Source organism: Candoia aspera, chromosome 2, assembly GCF_035149785.1.
Source record: "Candoia aspera isolate rCanAsp1 chromosome 2, rCanAsp1.hap2, whole genome shotgun sequence".
Classification (NCBI taxonomy): Eukaryota; Metazoa; Chordata; class Lepidosauria; order Squamata; family Boidae; genus Candoia; species Candoia aspera.
In genome coordinates, this window is record NC_086154.1 from 52,376,869 (window position 1) to 52,396,906 (window position 20,038).

Here is a 20,038-nt window from a genome sequence, read left to right on the forward strand (position 1 = left end):
GATCAGCTCGGTTACACATAATTATATCAAGTCAATGTGTTATTTTTTCTGAATGGTTGTCATTTCAATTGATCTTTTAAATAATAAGTTACTATATTAAATATATATTTAACACAATACAATTTGCGTATATGTAAAAGAAATACGGTATAGCTTTTATACTGAGTCATGCATCACTTTATGAATAGGAAGGATATTTTGTTGATCCTTGTTTTAACAACCTTTGTAGAATTGATGTAAGAACGGATACCTGATGTACAGGTATGAAAGTACAAATGAAAGCAGGACTTGGTATTACCCAACTGGATTTCTGGTTTGGAAGATATTGTGTGCAGTCATTACTCAGTCTAGCTGGCAGTAGCACAGGCTGGGCAAAGCTGGGACAAAGGGGGACCTTCTGAAACATGCTGAATAATGTCAGCTTATCAGAAAGAAAAGTGCTTACATGTATAAAACACAGTTTTCAGAAGGATGAAAATTATTATAAAAAAACTATTATAAAAAATAAAAACATTAATTTAAAAGACTAGGAAAGGCGTCTTGACATTACGTACAGCGTAGCCATCTCACCAGTTCTCCATTTCCCTGAGATCCCTAAGCCTGCTGACATAGCCAGATTTTGAGGGATTTCTGGAAGGTTGGTAGAGATTGGGCCAACCTCACCTCAGGGGGAATTATGTTCCACAGGGCAGGCGCCACAGCAGAAAAGGCTTGTATCCTGGGTCCCTCCAGATATAACTCCTTAGCAGTCACGACCCATAACATACCCCTTCTGCTGGACCTGGTGGCACAGGCAGACATAATCGAGAGTAGGCAGTCTCTCAAATAAATACCATGAATCCCACAGCTGTAATGTGTAAAGCAGTCTTTTGCTTAACCTGACAGATTTTGACATGCTGGCTGAATAGATGGATTGAAGGTGCTTTTCCCAGGATGCAGGATAATTCCGGTAGGGGAGATGTAGCTCTTTAGTAGGCCATAGCACAAAAATAAATAAATGGATATGACACAGATCCTCAATGCTACTCCCTGAATGAAACTTCACTGTAGGGAGGGGATTGCCTCTATTTCAAAAGAAAGATTTTTGTAACATGGTGTGTGCATTTAGACAATATTCATAATGCTACCATTGTATTTATAAAAGTAGAAAAATAATGTGTTATAAAAAAATAAATGTTTATTTTTATTAAAAACTTGTATGTATCCATGTTAGATATCACTTTTGTAGACAATAATTAAGTCTGTTATGATTGGCAGTTGTAATATGGTTATTTTTACAAATACTTTTTTTCATAGGTTTGTCAGGAATATGGAGTTCTTCTTCCAACAATATTCTTCAGATTGATTCAAAAGCAGGAGTAGCTGTAGCAAGGAACTCCGGAAATGTTATAATATATTATGAGATACCTGGATTGTGTAAGACATACAGGGAGGTAAGTCACTTCTGAAATTCCCACTATTATACTTTTACTTTATTTAGGTATGTACGTACATCTAGAGCTTTTAATGTTATCTTACAGCTGAATTTTTTTGCCACCCCTCTAAGGTATCTAGCTGTATTATTTTATTACAGTAAAGTCCTTAAAAGTTACTCATTATGATAAGGAATGCCAAAGAGCTTACAGCTCCTAAAATAAGAAAGAATCCATTTATAATTGTAGAATTGCAACCAATTGTTTGAAGAGGCATCATTCTTCCTCATGGATCCTCATGATTTGCAGAATGACCATTAGTCATAGATTGCCAGTAGTTTTTGCTGCTACCATGAGAGAGCAATAAGTCAGAGGAATGGATCATTACAATATTCATTTGGGATTGACCAAAAGCCAGTGTGAAATCACAGACTGCATCAATCTGTGCAGAGTAAGCCACATTACTCATGGATCAAATCATTCCTGACAACTCTGTAGAGGAAGTACTTGAATTAATGGCATGGATCCTCGGATTTCTGCATCAGAATCTCCTAAACAACCATCAAAACATAGGTAATCTGCATAGAATTAGCCAGTGGAACAAAGCAGGAGTTTGAAGCAGAGGCTTTATTGCTTGCCAGCTCAGAACCAGCTGAGGGCCCTTCCATAGGAATGTTTGTTATCCAGCTATTATTTGTTGTTTCTTTAGGTGGACTGCTTAAGGCTGGCTCACTTGGGTTGCAATCTCAAGGGGGGTTGTCATTTTGAGGGGGAACCACTTTGGAGGCAACACAAGTCAAGGGCTGAACACCTAATGGTGTTGCGTGTGTGTGTGTGTGTGCACGCACACAGGGTCTAGAGGTGCTCCTGGGTGGGAACCAGGAATTGTTGGGAGAGGAGTTTAAGCCTCACCTTGGCCACCTGATGAAAGGTGGACCACCAGGAAGTAGCACTCAGAATTAGTGCTTGGTTGCCACTTCAGAGAATATATTCAATATATCTGGTGAATGGTAAGATAAGGGCTCTTGACAGATTTTCTGCTTTGATGTTCTGTGTGTGTTTATGTGAAAAAAAGATATCCTTTTGGCCTGTTAAAGTACATGTTGCTGCATGAGGGACAGGCAGGGAGGGTCTGCCTATATGGAATCTGGAGTGGCAATCATAGTACTTGTGAGGAATAGATTTAATATTGGCAGGAGAACACTGCAGGAAAAAAAGATTAAAAGTTGACCTTATCAGCTCCCAGGCCATGGAAATGGTTCAACACTGTAGATAACTTGCTTTGCCTCCAACCTAATTTTTGTTAAGCAATTTGGCTGGAGGAGGCATGTGGGGAGATGTAGCTGTGATCCATGAGGGCAATAACTCAATTCCTGTGAGAGAATTGTTTCGTATTGAGTGTGTGCACCTCAGTCTTGGGACCAAGGGCAAACTGGGAATTCTGCAAATATATTGCTAGCCCGTTTGCTTAACAGAGTCCCTGACTAAACTGACAGAGCTTTTCCTATCATTTTTGTTGCAGACCACCTATACTGGGGATTTCATAATCCATTTTAAGGCTGGTTTGTTTGGAATAGCAGTCATGGAAAATATGGGCTTATCCCAATTGCTCAAAATGCTGTTTTGTTTTAATCGGTGAGGTACTCTGTGGGCTTGCCCCAGGTTTTCCCATTTTCATGGATGGCTCATTATCCAGTTAGGTTTGCATTAAGAAGTACATATCACCTCTTCAGGGGCAGTGGACTTGTTAGGATGATCTGCCTGAAATATTTATGGGATCCAGTGGGATGCCAAGAGGCCTTGGACGAGTTTGGGGCTGGTTCTACCAGTTATTCTTTCAATGCCCTGGTTGGTACCTGGAATAAGGAGCTTGCTAAGGTGATTGACACAATTGCTCTGTAACTTCTTCTCTCACCTTCAAAGCTAGCCCTGTTGCACACAGTTGAACTGTAGGAGCTGAATCAGCAAGGTAGATGGCTAGAGCACAGGTAGAGGAAGACCTGACTATAATCTAGTATAGTGGCACAAAGCCCATTTGAAGGCCAATGCTGTGGCAATATGCATAGGAAAGAAAAAATCCTTTTCTGCATGTACTGCATAAGAACTTCTGCTCAGTCATTGCCTGTCCTGCTCACTCCTCACAGATATCTATCATAGAATAATCTGAATTTGTTATAATGCTTTGTGTGAGTTCTTTGTGGATATAGTCTTTTATATTCTTAGCAGTCTAGATGCCATCCTTGATGTATAATCAACTGTCTAGTAACTCCTCTTATGTTGTTGGGTTAGATCAATTTCAATATGTAATGTGCGAAGACATGGACAGGCTGCTTAGAACAACACACTCCACCATTTGACCTCTGGCTTGTAATGTGGCTGGTAACTTCTAGCCGTGAGGTTATTGAAGACTTTAGGTAACATCACAAATATTGGTTCTTTTTATCCCCTCAGTGTGTTTTGATAGCACTGAATTGCCTGGGAGATTTGAAATTAGGACACAGCTTTTTAGTGGTTTCAATTCCTATTTAATTGGTGTCACTTTCTATACGAACCCGTACACTTAGTGTGATCATTTGAGAAGATTGGCCTGCTGTTGTAAGTTTGTCTAGTCACAACTCAGGGATGAGTCTGTTTTCGTTTTGATTGTAAATTTGTTTTTATTGTAAACAACTGAGAGACTTCAATAGTCAGCAATATACCAAGTGAAATTAAATAAATTTTTGGCACAATAATGATACAAAAATGTGTATATGAAGCACAAATCCACATATTTCATTACAATTTTTCCATGACACCTAGATGAAATCAGAGACAAAGTACATGTTCTATAGAGAACAGACCATAATGATTACACATCCAACAGTATGGCAGCTAATGCCTTTCAAATCCTTCTGATTTTATGAGTGTGAGAAAGGCTTGTTATGACAGATAATAGGTTATGAGAGTTGATGTGTTGAACACATCGGTAGAGCAAAAAATATTGGAAGTTGTAATAAAGTAAATGTTTATGCCAGTGGTTCTTAAACTAGGGGTAATTACCCTGAGGGGAAATCAGGGCATATCCTTGGGGTAATGGAGCAATTTGTAATTGCTTGTTTGTGAGTCAAGGATCCAGTTTGGGACTGCTGCTGCTGAGATCCTTGTGTAAAACAACAGTCTGAAAGGTTTTTTTGGTGGGATTAATTACATTATTCAAGACCCGAAAAGGAGGTAATTGGATCAAACAGTTTAAGAACCACTGGTTTATACTATTATCCTTAGTCCAACACAGTTGAAAAATGAACGGAAGCCAAGAGCCTGAGTATAAATTAGAATGTTTTAATGTATAAAAGACAGACAGTTTTGTATAGTGGTTAAGGCATCAGACTAGAAACCAAGAGATCATAAGTTCTAGCCCTACTAAGGCACAAAGCCAGCTGAGTGACCTTGGGCCAGTCACTCTCTCTGTGCCCTAGGAAGGAGGCAAGGGCAAACCACTTCTGAAAATCTTGCCAAGAAAACTGCAGGGACTAGTCCAGGCAGTGTTGAGGAGTCAAGACTCTCTCTGTGTGTATTGTTGTTGTTTTATTGTTATATAGTAAACACAATTTGCCTGGTTCAAAATTTTCCAAAGGTTTAAACTAAAAAATAGTCAATTCTGAGTGAGATAGCATGTTTAAACTCATATACCACTCAGATTAAACTGAGATACAGCCTAATTCAGAAAATACCCAAGTGACCAGATCTTATGACTTCCAAACTCAAGAGGAAATTAGATCCATCCAAACGATTATCATTGAGCATTACATTATTTTTCTCCCCTTCAAGGTACTAATTAATGAACCTAAAAGGATTGTGGCAACACATGTAAGTGGAATGAAAACAAATCTTCAGGATACTTCAAAAGTTATACTTCAAATTGGACACAGAAGTAAAAATTTGAAAGGTATGCTTATTAAAGTTACATTCACAATCATTTTCTCTAATTTTCTCTAATTTATGTGTTTCTACATAGCTACTAAGTTTAATTATGGAAACTCATTTGAGCAGTCTTTGCCAAACTAGTATCTTCATATGGGTTGAACTTTAGCTTCCAGAATTCCCAGAAAGTTGGAAATTCTGGAACTTGAACTTCAGCATATGGGGAAGGACTAGATTGAAGAAGTCTATAGGACAACAGTTTAATCTGCACATGTTTTATAGATGAATGTCAATATTATACATTTTGTTCCAGCCTTAATATGGCATGAGTGCCATGTACAGTATATTGTAACCCAGCTTACTGTCATGAAGAGTCTAATATTGTGCGATGTTTACACAGAAGCACCACTGAATTTAATATCCATGGTAAATCATAGCATTGTAGTCTATGTAAAATATATTGAGAATCGGGGTATAAATTGAGCAGATCAGTAAACTGGCTGCCTATATAGGCAGAAATTCTACTTACTAGAACTCTTCCCCTCATTAAAGAGTGGAGAAGATAATAATTATTTTAAATATGTATACGTTATGCAGAAAAAGTCTATGTGTATATGCCCTGGCTCAATTCTCCCTTGATAATGTTCAAATTATGTTTCAATTTGTGACATAAAGAGTATCTTTTCTGACACAACAAAAAAATGATTAATAAGTAAGTATATTTCAACAGCACAGTGTAGAACATTCAGCAGTTTCTGATCTATTGAATATATTTTCAGGGAAACTAATGTCCCATTTCAATTCAATAATAAATGACACAATTTATCTTCTTGACAACCTCTGAAAAACACATTAATGAGACTTCCATAGTATATTTCTTGATTACCATGTCTTTATCCAGAGTTTAAATAAAGTGAAATTACATGTCATTCAATATGACCCATCACCTGGCAATGCTTTATACCTCATTCATTCTCAGTAAATATTGTTATAAAAGTTTTTCATTAAATGCTTTGAACACAGGAAAGAAAGCTTATCCATTTAAGTCTTATTGCTCTAATCAATGCCACTTTTGTTAAATTCTAAAATCTGCTTGAAATGACATTTCTTGCCACAGCTAATTCTTGAATAGATTTTTCTTTTGTAACTTCTCAATTCCATTATTCAATTTTTCTTAGGAGAATGCTCAACTGCCCAAAATGAAGTAATTGAGAAAATCAAGCCCCAGTCTGTTATCAGCTGTCAGCTTAATTTCAAAAACAATGTATTTGACTTCCAAGCTTCTGAAATTGTTGCAGCTGAACCCATGTTTGATATAGCTTCAGGTAAGATGAAAGCACCAAATTGTACTAAGAATACAACTATGAATTCTAATGGTGGTCATCACATTGAGAATCTCATGAGAAGAAAAACTGAAAGTATTCAGAGTTTGCTGCATTGATTGATTCCAGCTGAATATAATGGGTAGTGCTTACTCATAGATTTGTCCTTCAGGAATTTGTCTAATCTTTTAAACTAGCAAAACCGGTGCAACAACTGATAATACTGCTCATACAGTATAGATACGGAATAAATTTTCAAAATCTTTAAAAGTTGTAAGTCTTGATGCTTTCCATTTAATTGTACTTATTTCTCAAATCTACATAAAGCATTTGGCACTGAAGTTGGCCCTTTTCAATTGAAAATCTATGTTGAGTTGAACACATTTTAGTATTGTGTATAGATTTACATTCTTTCCAGAAAAATTGCTTCAACTTTCCTATGGGTAACCATGTAAGTGCTTATTTGTTAGTGCTGGATTTGTAAATTACTTTAGTTTTTAATCTATATGACATGGAAAATTGATAGCAGTCTTTATGTGATAAGAATCTCAGAACCACTCTTGGGTTCACAATGCATATCTTCTGTTATTTCTCCTGTTAACTTAATATTTGATCATGAGTTGAAAGAGCAAAATAATTCAAATGGTAAGTAATAAAGTAATTATGAGCAACCTGGGAAAATAAAGATAGAAATGTGTCAGACCAGTTTAATAATAATATGGCCTATTGGCTACAATCACAGTGTAAAACTAAGGCAGCACTGCAGTTCGTATCAAGACTAATATGCAGTATTGACAATCATCCACTTCTCCCATTGTTGCTTAAAATAAATGAAAATACTTGCATGTTGAAAAATTCTTCTTTGAAGGAAACTTAAACTTAAAACAATGGATATTGTCCCATTTGTCATCTGCAGCAGCATCCACAACAAGCCACAGTGGTGCCAACATGGTGACAAATATATCACAGTGTCATCAAATTGACATTGATTATGTAACTGTATCATGATCTTGATGCAAGTATGTAAGTCACATCATTTGTCATCTTTTGCCACCCCTTCTTCTCACTGTGGATGCCTAGGGTCATATAGTAATTATACTGTAAATACGGTATTGTTTGTGGTACTAAAACTGTCCAACTGTCATTAAAATTGTCACTTACCTCTAAGTGACCATGCTTAGGACTAACGTGCAGAATGTTCAGCAATAATATCTACAAAATGAAAAAAGTAGAAAAGATGTTAACATTCAGATTTGCCTTTTTTTACAAGGACAGTATACTTGTTCCATCAGAATGCTCAGACTAGCTGACAAGCAACTAAAACAAGTCACTATGAGCAAAACCGCCATCACCATCACACCTTCACTCCAAGGGAGCCATTCCTTAGAGCGGATTAGCACTGAAGTGCCACTTAACCCAGGACTCTATGCTAATCAGACTGAACTTACCCTAACTAATCATTACACAAGTTCTGATGTGAAGATCTTTGGAGCCATTGAAGTTCTTGAAAATCTTGAAGTAAGTTCCATCACATTTTCTCTTTTTAACTTTTGTGGAGCTGGCATATTGTGTTCTCATTTTTTCCCACAGAGCATAGACCTGGCTTTTTAAAAGAATGTGGAGCTACACAACCAATTGTTTTTAACTTTTGTATGTGTTTTTCCTATTTATGTTAACCTGATTGTTATTAGATATAAACCAGCAAAAGTCTCTAGAGCTGGGTGAGATACAAATGGGAGTAAATTGATTAAATAAAGGATATGAATATTTTAGCTGTGATGAAAAATTCAAAGCAAATTGGATGTTGGCCAAGGATAGAAACCAGACTTTAAAAAGTAATGACTTATTCATATTGCCTGCCTTTGAACAAAATTTAAAACTAAATTTGCCAATTCTCTGAGATGTATTCTATTCATCTAGAGATGCCACTGAAATAAGATCAAAATATTAAATAATATGGGTTCTGGCTTTTATCTCGCTATTTAATATTCCAATATAGGTGTGGCTTGTGTGTTAAGTCTATTATATGGTGCCTCTATTATTATATTAAGATTATTTTAGTTCTGTTTTCTGCTTGGTGTGTACAGGTTTTATTAATAGTTTTTTGTTGATTGTTGTTAGCCACCCAGAGTTCAAATGTAAAATGTGTGTCATATAAATTTTCTAAATTAATAAATAAGTAAAAACCTGTCAAAAATTATCTTTTAATTTCATGTGGTTGGGTGATTCTAGGCTAACACAGATTTACTGTTAGTTCTGTTCATAAATTCCAAAAATAAAAGTTCAGCTTTATAAGTGTAATATGTTATTAAAAATAACCCTCTAATGTTTGTTCAGATATTTAAATTTAGGGGGGAAAGTATCACTAGTAGTTTAGCTATCCCAGTTAAACTATAGATTAATATTCAAAAGTGAATTTTTGAGGAAAAATGACATCAAACAGAAATGGAAAATTCCATTTAAAATGTCCCAATTAAGGGGAATTGTGCAATTTGCAAATAAATCAGAAATTAAATGAGATATTTGGTTCAATTCTTTGAAATAGTGTGTTATATATGTATAAAGGAAAAACTACGCTTTTTGTAAATGATACCACGTATTTTATCTTACAGGTGAGATCCAGCTCACCTGTGGTGGTGGCTTTTGAGAAAAACAGATCCTATGGCTTACCCAGTTACGTAACCTACACTGTGAGTTTATCAGACCCAGAACTTGCAAGTAAAGCAAATTCAGTTACTACACTTACTATATCCAGCACAGTGACAGACCAGTCTATCACTATCCCAGTGACAATCACTTACCTATCTGACAGAACGCTATCGGTGAGATGTAAGTTCCTATTACTCTGTTATATTATAAAATATTGAAATATTCTTATATATTTTTTTAGAATTGGATTGATATAGTTTTATCTACAAAGCTATATGTAGTTTCATTTATTTGTTATATTCCACTTTCCCCTAGGAGCTCACATTAATAGTATTCCCTCCTCCAGGTTTTCCCCACAACAACAATCCAGTGAGATGGTGTTGGCTAAGAAAGAGTAACTAATTCGAAGTCATCCAGTGAGCTAACATGGCTGAGGGTGAACTTGATCCTAGGTGTCTCCAATCCTGATCCAATACTGTAATCACTTATGCTATAGTGACTTGCTAACATTTGTAATTTTATCACCAACCTGTTGTTGACAGAGATTTTATTGTGCAATGATTTTTCAACATGTTGATCTACTATTTCACACTTCAGAAAGTTTCAGCTGTTTTTCAGCAAACTCTGAACATTGTTTTGAAATGTACATTAAGACTAGACTAAATTAGATTAGATAAATATTCATGAGAAAAAGTAGCAAACTAATAAAGAAAAGAATTGTATAGGTTCCAATTTAAAGACTAAAATCAACATTTCCTCCTTTTTATTGTATCCTTCAGATAATCCAAGTTTATTCCAACACTTCCTTGATTCCTATCAAGTTATGTTTTTTACATTTTTTGCGCTTTTGGCAGGAATGGCTGTTATGATCATAGGTAAGAATATCAACTGAAATTTGACATATTTACTTTGATTTTTTTTAAAAGAAAAAATTAGCTGTAATTTTAAATGTAACTCAGTTTATATATTTGTTCCATTATGTATTTTAGTGCACTATGCTGTTTTCTCACCAAAAGAACAGCAAATGCATCCAGCTTTTATCACAAGGACCAGTCCTCATCACAGACAATGTAAGCAAGATGTCCATTAAACTTTGTGCGATAAGGATCATGATAATAAATATTTCATCTAAAGATGGAGCTAAATGCCATAATTGTATTTTACAAATCAATGAAATTTAAGAAACTGCATTGTCATCATGCATAGTTCTAATCTGAGTTAACGGTAACAATAAATTGGTATAAGGAAAAGGAAAAACAAATGAGAGCCAAATGGGCAATCTAAATCCTTTACACTTGTAAATGGTAGAGATTTCATGGAAAGATAGTAAGCACATGATGGGTTCCAAAAGAGATGTTCTGCTTATTATTGTTGCTGTTATTTAAATTGATTTGTTACAGCCACCCACTCCAGAAGACTCTGGGCAGCATAGAGTTTCAGACTATATAATTAAAACAATTAAAAACATAATAACAAAACACAGCACCCAAGATTAAAAAGCAACCATAACGATCAGAAAACACAACAGGGGTTCCACCAATACCCCAACCCAAGGCCTGGGAACAGACAGGTCTTAAGGGCCTTCTGGAACCCCAAGGAGAGTGAGCACCTTGTGTATCTCTGTGGCGATGCTGAAATAGAGTAATATCAAACGCCCCTCATCGATATGCACACACAGAAACATGCATTCCAAGAATATTGCCAACTGTGGCTCTCACCTTGTCATACCTTCTCTAATAGCCTCGGTGGCTGCTTCTAGCTACCTGAAGGCCCAACTGTATGACTTTAGTCCCACATTTGAACGGTGGGCTTTATCTGGCTGCTTCGCTTTGGGAAGGGCAAGAACCGTAGAACTCCAATCCAGATAAGCCTTTGATAAATGCTGTTCACTGGAAACAGATCTTTGGGTGCAGAAGTCACTTGGTGAGGGACAATTCTCAGCACAAAATCATCAAGTTGCTCCAATTCAGATACTAAGCATGTTCTGGGTCAGGCCTGCACATCTGTATTTTCTCCAATTAAAAACAAATGTAGTTTACAATTTGGTGTAAGGCTTGGTGGGTGTTTCACCATGAACTGTAGGGACACGGCTTCTTTTCCTGTATGTCCACATTTTAATTGTTCTGAACCAGATCTCAGGGAGACCCACATAGAGCATTGTTAATACCTGTATGTATTATCATTCTGCTTCTTATTTATAGATACCGGAGTTCCTGTTACTCCGACAACTTCCTTCAGCCCTACATCTTCAAGCCAACAAAGCGGTTCTCCCAACAGGCTGTGGAGTCCTCCGTATGCTTCACAATGAAAAACTCTTTTGACACAAAATGTCTTGTTTTGATTTTAAGTAAGATGGACATTTTAAGTATAATATTTATATACACCATAGATGGTTGTAACACCTTGGTTTATAAAAACTTCCTTTAGGATTCATGATGGAATTAATAGGGAGGGGGGAAATTCACTCAGTACCTGTGCTCTGCTTGCTTGCTTGCCTGCTTCAGTCTATTTCAGCTAGGATTTCAAATTGCTATACATGTGTAGCATCTGTTTGCTTCCTGTGGAAATACTGATTTTATCATTTGATAAGAGGGCTTGATATCAGAGCCATAATGAATGTATAAGGCCCAATGAAAGGAAAAATTGTGTTAGTTTGAATTCAGATTGTATTACTTTATTTTGAGGCTCAGGAATGAAATGTTCTGCACTGATACTTTTTTTTTTTTTTTTGCACTATTAGCATCCCAGGCATTTGAACTTGCTGGCTTAGGAAGTAGTTAAAGTACTGCTTTTACATATTTATATATGTAACGAAGGAAGAATAGGTACTTACGTAGGAAGAGAGAGAAAGAGAGAAGATAGGATTTTTATTTACCATGAAATTATTAATATAGTTTCATTCAGTTGATACTGCACAATTTTTTTCCATTTATTTGTCAATTAAATCCTTTACTATAGCAAACTATGCATTTTAAAAAAAAAAGTTATTTTAATCAAGTTTTTTTTTAATGTTGATAGCATAACAAAGAAGTCTGCCTTTTATGTGTTTTTGTAAGTGTTAAATACCTCAGCAGAGTCTCCATATGCATCTGGTGACTTGCAAATGTAACTTGGATCAGGGAACTTTTTCTTTGCACTAGTGGGTTAATGTGAATGCTACTTTTGCTACTGAAGTTAGTTCCAAGTTAGTGCTCATTTCAGAAAGGAGTTTAGCACAAGTACAGATATCCTGATGACTTGCATAGCTGGTACAATGAATGCTTAAGCTACACCAGTCTGTACTCAGCAACAGGCATTGTATAAGGTTTTAAATCAGACCATATGGTATACAAACAAAATTTGCTTTTTGGAAGCCACCAGTCTGTTTGAACTATGAACATTATTTTTTATGAGCCCTTTTTTCTCTGCTATTGTTGTCAGAGTCTGTATGCTTTCTGCATGCTTCCATCCATTGGTTGCAACAATATAAATACAGTTGCTGAATGTTACAGCAGTAAAGAATTTCAAAATTCAGTGTAAGCCAAGTATAAAATGTGACTTATTAAACCATGTCTCCACAAAGGCTTGCTTTTCTAGAATTACAAAAAAACCCAACAACCTTACAGGGCCAAATGCATATACGACCCTAGTAGAAAACAAGACTGCCCATAAAATATAAAAAGCACCTCTTCCAGATATCAATACAGTAATGTGATATCAACTGAGAGACTATTCTGACAATGTTCTCAAGATAACATTATTTGCATTATAAAATACAATCTAGTATGTCATTTTTTGCATTATTTAGAATAGGGATTCTGAAAAGACTTGCAGAATAATCTTGGGTGGGTTCATGAAGGGATGGCAAAGCTAGTCATCTACCCGAGAGGCCTGCTGACTCACATCAGCCCAGAAGTATGTGTGTTGTGATGGGATCAATTTCCTTTCATCAGCTGTGAGATTGTAAGTGAGAGGCTCTTTCAGCAATAAAATCTGGATTGAGCATATTACAAAATGGCACCAACCAATCCATGGTACTCCTCAACACTTGATAATAGCTTTCCACATAGGTGAGCAGGGATTGTCATTATAACTGCACCCCTTCAGTTGGTGATGTTCTCTTATTCTAATGCTGTGAGAATTGTGATTCTGAATCTGCTTAATTGTGAATTTTAAACATTTTTTTAAAAACTAATGACAATTCATAGAAATTAAAAGTTACAAACAGTGTTGATAAAGGTTTTGAGCACATGTGTTTATTATTTAAATATTAGCTACTTTTTCTATATTTCTGATACATCAGGCAAATAAAATAAAGATGTACTTTAACATAAGTAAATTGCTTGAAGATAATTATATTTAATTGTTAAATATATTAATACTGTGATTGATTGATTGATTATAGATAAACTTTCTCTAGGAAAATCTGTTCCCAACATAGTCCTTCAGGTCTTCTAATGTTGCACTGCTGTAATTTAGACCATCTACCATGCTGCTGGTTGTCCTTTTCTCTTTCCAAATATTGTATTTACATGAAATGAAAGCTATCCTAAATTTAAGACTGTCCTGCCCCCAAAAATGAGCATTAGGAAAAAACTATCTGGTGGCACTACTGTATTCTCTGAGACTCTTAAGGCAATATCCACATTTTAAAAATACGTTACTTCACAGGGAAAAACTGGGCACGTCATGCTGACATAGCAACTACTCTAGACTTCTTCAAAACCAGTTTGAAGCTGTTCTGTAGTTTTCTTTAGTCTTCCTTGCTATATATTCTCAAATAGCATATTTGATATTCGATAGAATGATGCACCAATCACTGCTCCTCCAATCAGAGTACAAAAATGGCATTGATCAGTGCCTTCTACCTAGTCCACTTTATTTTTGTTTTGTGTGTGTGCACACAAGTATGCATGCCTTTGAGTCAGTGGTGATTTCTGGCAACTGTCTCTAGATAAGTCCCTGCAGGGTTTTGGCAACATTTGTTCAAAGTGGTTGGCCTGTGCCTTCTTCCTAGGGCTGAAAGAGTGTAACTGACTTAAAGTCACCCAGTTGGCTTTATGCCCAAGCAGGGCTATAACTCACAGTTCCCCAGTTTCTAGCATGGTGCCTTTAACCACTGCACTAAACTGGCTCTCATTTACACATTATATCCTTTAAAATCCAAGCAGATTGGTGGGCGTGGGATGGGCAGAATAGCTACCAAGTAACTGTCTCTCTTTTAAAGAAGCATCTTGGCAAAACATGTTGGTGGCTGGCTCCATGGACAGAATCCAGAGAGATATTTGCAAGCAAAGCTCCTCATCAAATGGCTTATACAAGTCCTATTTTCAATTTATATAGCATTGTTTTGGAGTGGAATCATAAACTGTAAAATCGGGGTCATAAAATTATAAAAATGTTCCTCTTGATAGTAGCCATTCTCTAAACAGTTCCTTGGTTTGGTGGACTTCTCCACATGCAGTTGTGTCAGCATACAATCCAACAGGAACACACAGTGTTTCTCAATTGTATAATATCCTAAATTTGTCTTGCTTGCCTTTGGTATTTTGGGAAACAAAAGCTGCTTTATCAAGATTTCCTGAGGTGACTGTACAGTTTTGATTTTGTACATATGTTGCTTACCTGTGCCTTCATCAGATCATGTATTTCCTTTGCTATTAGTGAAAGCTGACATGTTGCTGTCCTCAAATCTCAATGAAGCATATTCAGTACTGGTGTTGTGGGTAGGTGATGCAAACACACACACTCTTTTAATTTCAGCTGTTTTCACAATAAATTCAATAAGAAGTTGCACATAAATGCTCTTGAGCAGTGGTCAGCTATAATTCAATGACAGTTATAAGATAAGTACCTCTGAAGGGCTCTGACAAACTCTCAAGAAAAATATATCTCCCTGATAAAACACAGCTTACAAGGTACAGTTTTCTCTTTATATTCTTCTTTCCTTTTGGATCTAAATCTAGTCATAAGAAAGACCCACTAAATCAGTGGGATTTAAGTTCATAATAACTATATCCCAGTCATTTTAGTGACCATGGAAATAGCTCCTTGCTTTCTGCAATTTGTCACTTATTTTTCTCTTACTCTTCCCACACAAACCTTGCACTTCATGATGCGTAGTTATCGAAATTTGTTTCTTTGACATAAATGGATATATCCACGAAAGATGACATTTCACAGATTAAAAACAAGCATTCTTGTAACATTCTTTTATGCAGACTTCATGAAAACCAAACATTATATATTGTAGTATTCATTTATTCTGCAATATTCTTTGATTTAAAGGCCAACTATGGCAATGATATTAGAAAAATACAGTTGTGCAATAATATATTATTACTAGTTAAAAACATACTCCAACAGATGAAAGGGGAGAAATGTCATGCTGTGCAACATAAGTTGCCTTAACAGATTTCAAGTGCCTGTAGCCCAGAGATACAACATATCTGATTCCACGTTCAAATTTGACTTCTAATGCAGCCTTTGTGCCAGAAGATTAGACATCAATCTTCATCATCCCCAACTATCATGACAATGTCTTACACATCTGAAGGGTACTAATTTCTGGGGAAAGAAAAGTTATTTCCTTGAGGAATTATAATAGCGATCTACAGTAACAAAACAATGTGCAATAAATGAAACATGTATGAAAAGGTGATTGGCTCTGAAAAATCGGCATGTATGCAAAATGGCTAAATGAATGTTGTAGCTATTCAGTTCCTATAGAAGCAGCATAATGCATGGCCTACAGACTACATATATGTTCAGGCCAGGGTAAGTTGAAATAGGTTTGTGGTAAAGTTACATGCACACAAAACTCATATCTTCAGCTCCACTGGCACTGATTCACTCCTGTTTCTCTTATTTCTACAACTGACTTCCAAGAATTCCAATTCATACTTTAAATTTATTTCTTACATTGGTAATCCTGATTTTTATCCAGGAACTCAAAGTAACTTACATGGGGATCTTCCTTCATTTTATTCCCACAGCAGCAACCCTGTGGGAATAAACTGAGCTGGGAGAGAAGGTTTGGCCCAAAGTTTCCCACTACATTTCCACATCTGAGGGTGGACTTGAACCTAGTTCTCCCTATGTCAGCATCTTAAACACGGCATGCTAGTGATTCTGTTCATATTTGCTAGGGAGATTAATGGTCAATATAAACAAAGTCTTCACGTAAAATTAAATATACCCAATTGTAACTGTATGCTCCATGGGGAAGTCTGACGACTGATAGGAACACGTCTGCCTTAGCAGTCAGAACAGAATTAGGCTTTTATCCTCTAAATAGCTATCTAATGATTAAAGTTTTTACATATTGGCTGAAGATTAAAACAATGGACCTTAATAGACTTCCTAGAATCTGGCTAATTGAACAGCTAAGTATGATGAAGCCTAAAACGTGGGCTTGTCAACTTTATGATGTTATCACACATTGTGGGCTCTCTATTCAGCACTTATTATCCAGGGCCCCCCAAGCAAGGAAAATTTTTATGCAGAGAGTTATGGACATAAGTGCCCAAACTGATTTAGAGCTTTTAGCCAAAAATAGATCTTTAAAGTGGCTACTAACAAAACAAATTTTCAACCTGAAAAATGCCTCTCTCTGAGTCTGCCCCAATCTTTAAGAAGGACTTTTTCCAGAGCAAGATTTGAGTTGTTGGATTCAATGGCCAAACATGGACGCTTTCATAACATTCCATACTATGAGAGAACTTGTATAGGCAGTTCGCCTGATATTGAAAATATTTTTTCATATCTTGTTTAATTGTCAACTTTATGCATCTATCAGGCTTAAATATCTATCTCCACTATTGGAAAGAACTGCACACTGGGACCCAAATTTTAGATTGTCTTACTTTCTCCAGGGTAATAATATATATATTGTACACAGAACTGCTATGTTCATATTGAAGGCCAGAGATTTAAGAGCCCAATATATTGAACAAATTGGGGTACCCTGTAAAGGCACTCTCATCTGATCACATATATATGTATCTTGTTTTATTATTGTATTCCTATTATTTGATTACGCTTCGTTTATATTTTATATTTTATATATTTTAATTTTATCTTGCTGTATTGATAAGGTCAATTTGACTAATCAATAAAATAAGTACTACATTAAAGGGAAGTATGGCGAACTGAAGATGGCTGTGCAAAAGCAAAGACCAAGAAACCGGTGGGTTCCACAGAAAAGACCTGGGTTCCTCTGAGGTGGAAATTAGGGTCAAGGAAACAACAAAGAAGAACTAAAGCCCTTTTCATCAGGCTTTTGTTTATTGCAAGTAAGCTATCTGTTGCAAGTGTGGAATGTGGGGAAGAACCAAATGGGCAGATAGGAAACAAGAATGTTTGTGTATTCTGTAGCAGCTACGTGAGAAAAGATAAGGACGGGAAGGGAGCTCACCAGCTGCCCCAGGCTTGTTTCACACGGCTTGCTTCTAAAGTTGTTTCATATATTCTGAAGTTGACACTTAGTTTAGGCTGTATAATCATTAAGGGGGGGGGGGTTATAAAAGGTGTAGGACCCCGAACCTTCAGGGTTCAGAATTTGAAGCTTGAGCTTGTCTGAACCTGTGTACACAATAAACTCTTTTCCTGGATGAAGACCCGAGCGTCCTAGTCTTCATTTCTACAACAATTTTGGCGACCCAGATGGGACAGCTCGAGGGCGATTTTTCGCTGGAACGGGAGGAACCCTAAGGCACAGAGCCGCCGCCTGGAGTCGACGCCTAGGCGCCGTGGGAGAGTTCTCCTGAAGGTCTTGACCGAGTCGACGGTTTGGTCCCGGGGATACCTCCTCCTGATTCCAAGGACCCTTCATGACAAGGAAAAGAGAAGTCTGAATGGAGAGCCGGCCGGCGTGGTGCGAATGACGGGCTGAGTGAACGTGGAACCAAGATAACTGAGGCGAGTATATACTTAAACTAAGGGGTACCTATCCTACTTGAGGATAGAAGAGGAGTACCTATCCCGCTTGAGGATAGAAGAGGGGGCCCGTACACCCCCCTGGACTCGGGCCGGTGTGCCTAATGAAGTCCACGTAGGTTGTGTGGGTGGTTAAACAGTCGCAGTTCCTGGTGGTAGCCGTTGAGAGTCCGGTGCCACAGGTCGGCTGTAGTGTGTGCAGAACCCAGGGAGGGAACCCTAGGAGAAAGAGAAAGATCCGAGAAACCCTTTTCACGCAAACACCGTCATCCCTAGTCTTTAAAGAAAGCCAGCAATTGCTGGGAGACTGGACGGGAAGTTAGTGGTCTTTAAAGAGAGCCAGCGTCTGCTGGGAGACCAGTTCCAAAGGGCGGTGAAGTTTGCGGAGAAAAGGGGGGTGACTAGATTGCCCCGAACCTAAGGTTGTAGGAGAAGAAGAAAATAAAAGAAAATGGGGGGAGGAAACAGCACCCCTGACACCCCACTAAAGTGTATGGTGAGAAACTTTTCTGACGCTTTTAGTGGAGATTATGGAGATCCCCCGGCTAACCCAGATACCCTGAAGATTTTTTGCAAAAATGAGTGGCCCACCTTCGGGGTCGGCTGGCCGGAAGAAGGGACATTCAATCCAAATGTTATTAGTAAAGTCCATCAGAAAGTGACCGAAGATGGACATTGGGATCAGTTTCAGTACATAGATCAGTGGCGATGCGCTGTAAAGCGGAGACCCGCGTGGCTGGTCCAATGTGTAACCAAGTGCGCTCGAATTTGTGTAATGAAAAAGAAGCAAGGGAATACAACCAAGCCCCCACCCAAGCCCCCAATTCTAGCCCAGCCTGAAGATGAAGTTCTACGGGGAAATCCACCCCCCTATGCCCCCATACATGGAGAACCTCAACCTTCAGGCAGCCAGCAGCCCCTAAGGGGGGGCGAGGGTGCAAAGCCAAAAACTCAAATAAAGGAACCAGTTAAGGTTGAGGGATCAAGTGCTGAGGATAAAAACCCATCTCAAATTGATCCGGTAGCCATGAGAATGCGATCGCGATCCCTTCAGCCATCTGAGCCCCAGCTGATGGCCCCCTTGAGGCAAGTTCAAGAAAGGGGGGCAAACGATCAGGGAGAACCAGTCCTCACTTCTATTTTTCAATATACTCCCTTTACAACTACCGATATCCTAAATTGGAAGCAACATTATGGGCCGTTTTCTGAAAAGCCCCGTGAGGTTTGTGAGCTTTTAGATACCATAATGCTGATCCACTTGCCATCGTGGGAGGATATTCAGCAACTGTTGGGAACTTTGCTGACTCCAGAAGACAGGGAGAAGTGGAAAGCTGAAAGGGATAAGATCTTGAGGGAAACGTACCCCCAAGACGCCCAAGCCAGAACCGAGAAGACAGCTGAAGTGAACCCTCAATGGGACCCTAATAATCCCTTGCACCAAACTGCCCTGCATGAGTATCGTAACCTGACACTGCGAGCCTTACATGCTGCTGGAAAGCCACCAGTTTATTTTGGAAAACCAGCTATGGTGATTCAAGGCCCCCAGGAAAGCCCAGAGGCGTTTTTGAGTAGGCTCGTTAGCGCATATGAACAATATGCTCAGTTAAATATAAGAGATCCGGACCATCGGATGATGCTGAATGAAAAATTTATTGCCCAAAGTGCCCCTGACATCAAACGGAAACTGCAGAGGTTGGAGGGAGCATTGGGGAAGAATACCAGTGAGTTGATGGAGGTAGCTAGGAAAGTGTATGTGAATAGAGACAGGGTAGAGGAAGGAAAGGAGGAGGGAAGAATGAAGAAACAGGCAGCTTTGCTGGCTGTAGCCGTGGAACGCGT

General features: G+C 37.8%; 1 protein-coding gene across 1 annotated transcript in view; it reads left to right on the top strand.

Moving 5' to 3' along the window:
- NUP210 (nucleoporin 210) overlaps positions 1-12,211 on the top strand; it is a 102,031-nt gene extending 89,820 nt beyond the window's left edge. The window contains exons 33-40 of the mRNA XM_063291824.1: positions 1,297-1,433; positions 5,220-5,337; positions 6,491-6,637; positions 7,905-8,152; positions 9,247-9,463; positions 10,063-10,158; positions 10,273-10,353; positions 11,485-12,211. Of these exons, the coding sequence (XP_063147894.1) occupies positions 1,297-1,433; positions 5,220-5,337; positions 6,491-6,637; positions 7,905-8,152; positions 9,247-9,463; positions 10,063-10,158; positions 10,273-10,353; positions 11,485-11,591 (1,151 nt within the window). The 3' untranslated portion in view covers positions 11,592-12,211. The remainder of the gene's footprint in view (positions 1-1,296; positions 1,434-5,219; positions 5,338-6,490; positions 6,638-7,904; positions 8,153-9,246; positions 9,464-10,062; positions 10,159-10,272; positions 10,354-11,484) is intronic.
- Positions 12,212-20,038: the final 7,827 nt, after the last annotated feature.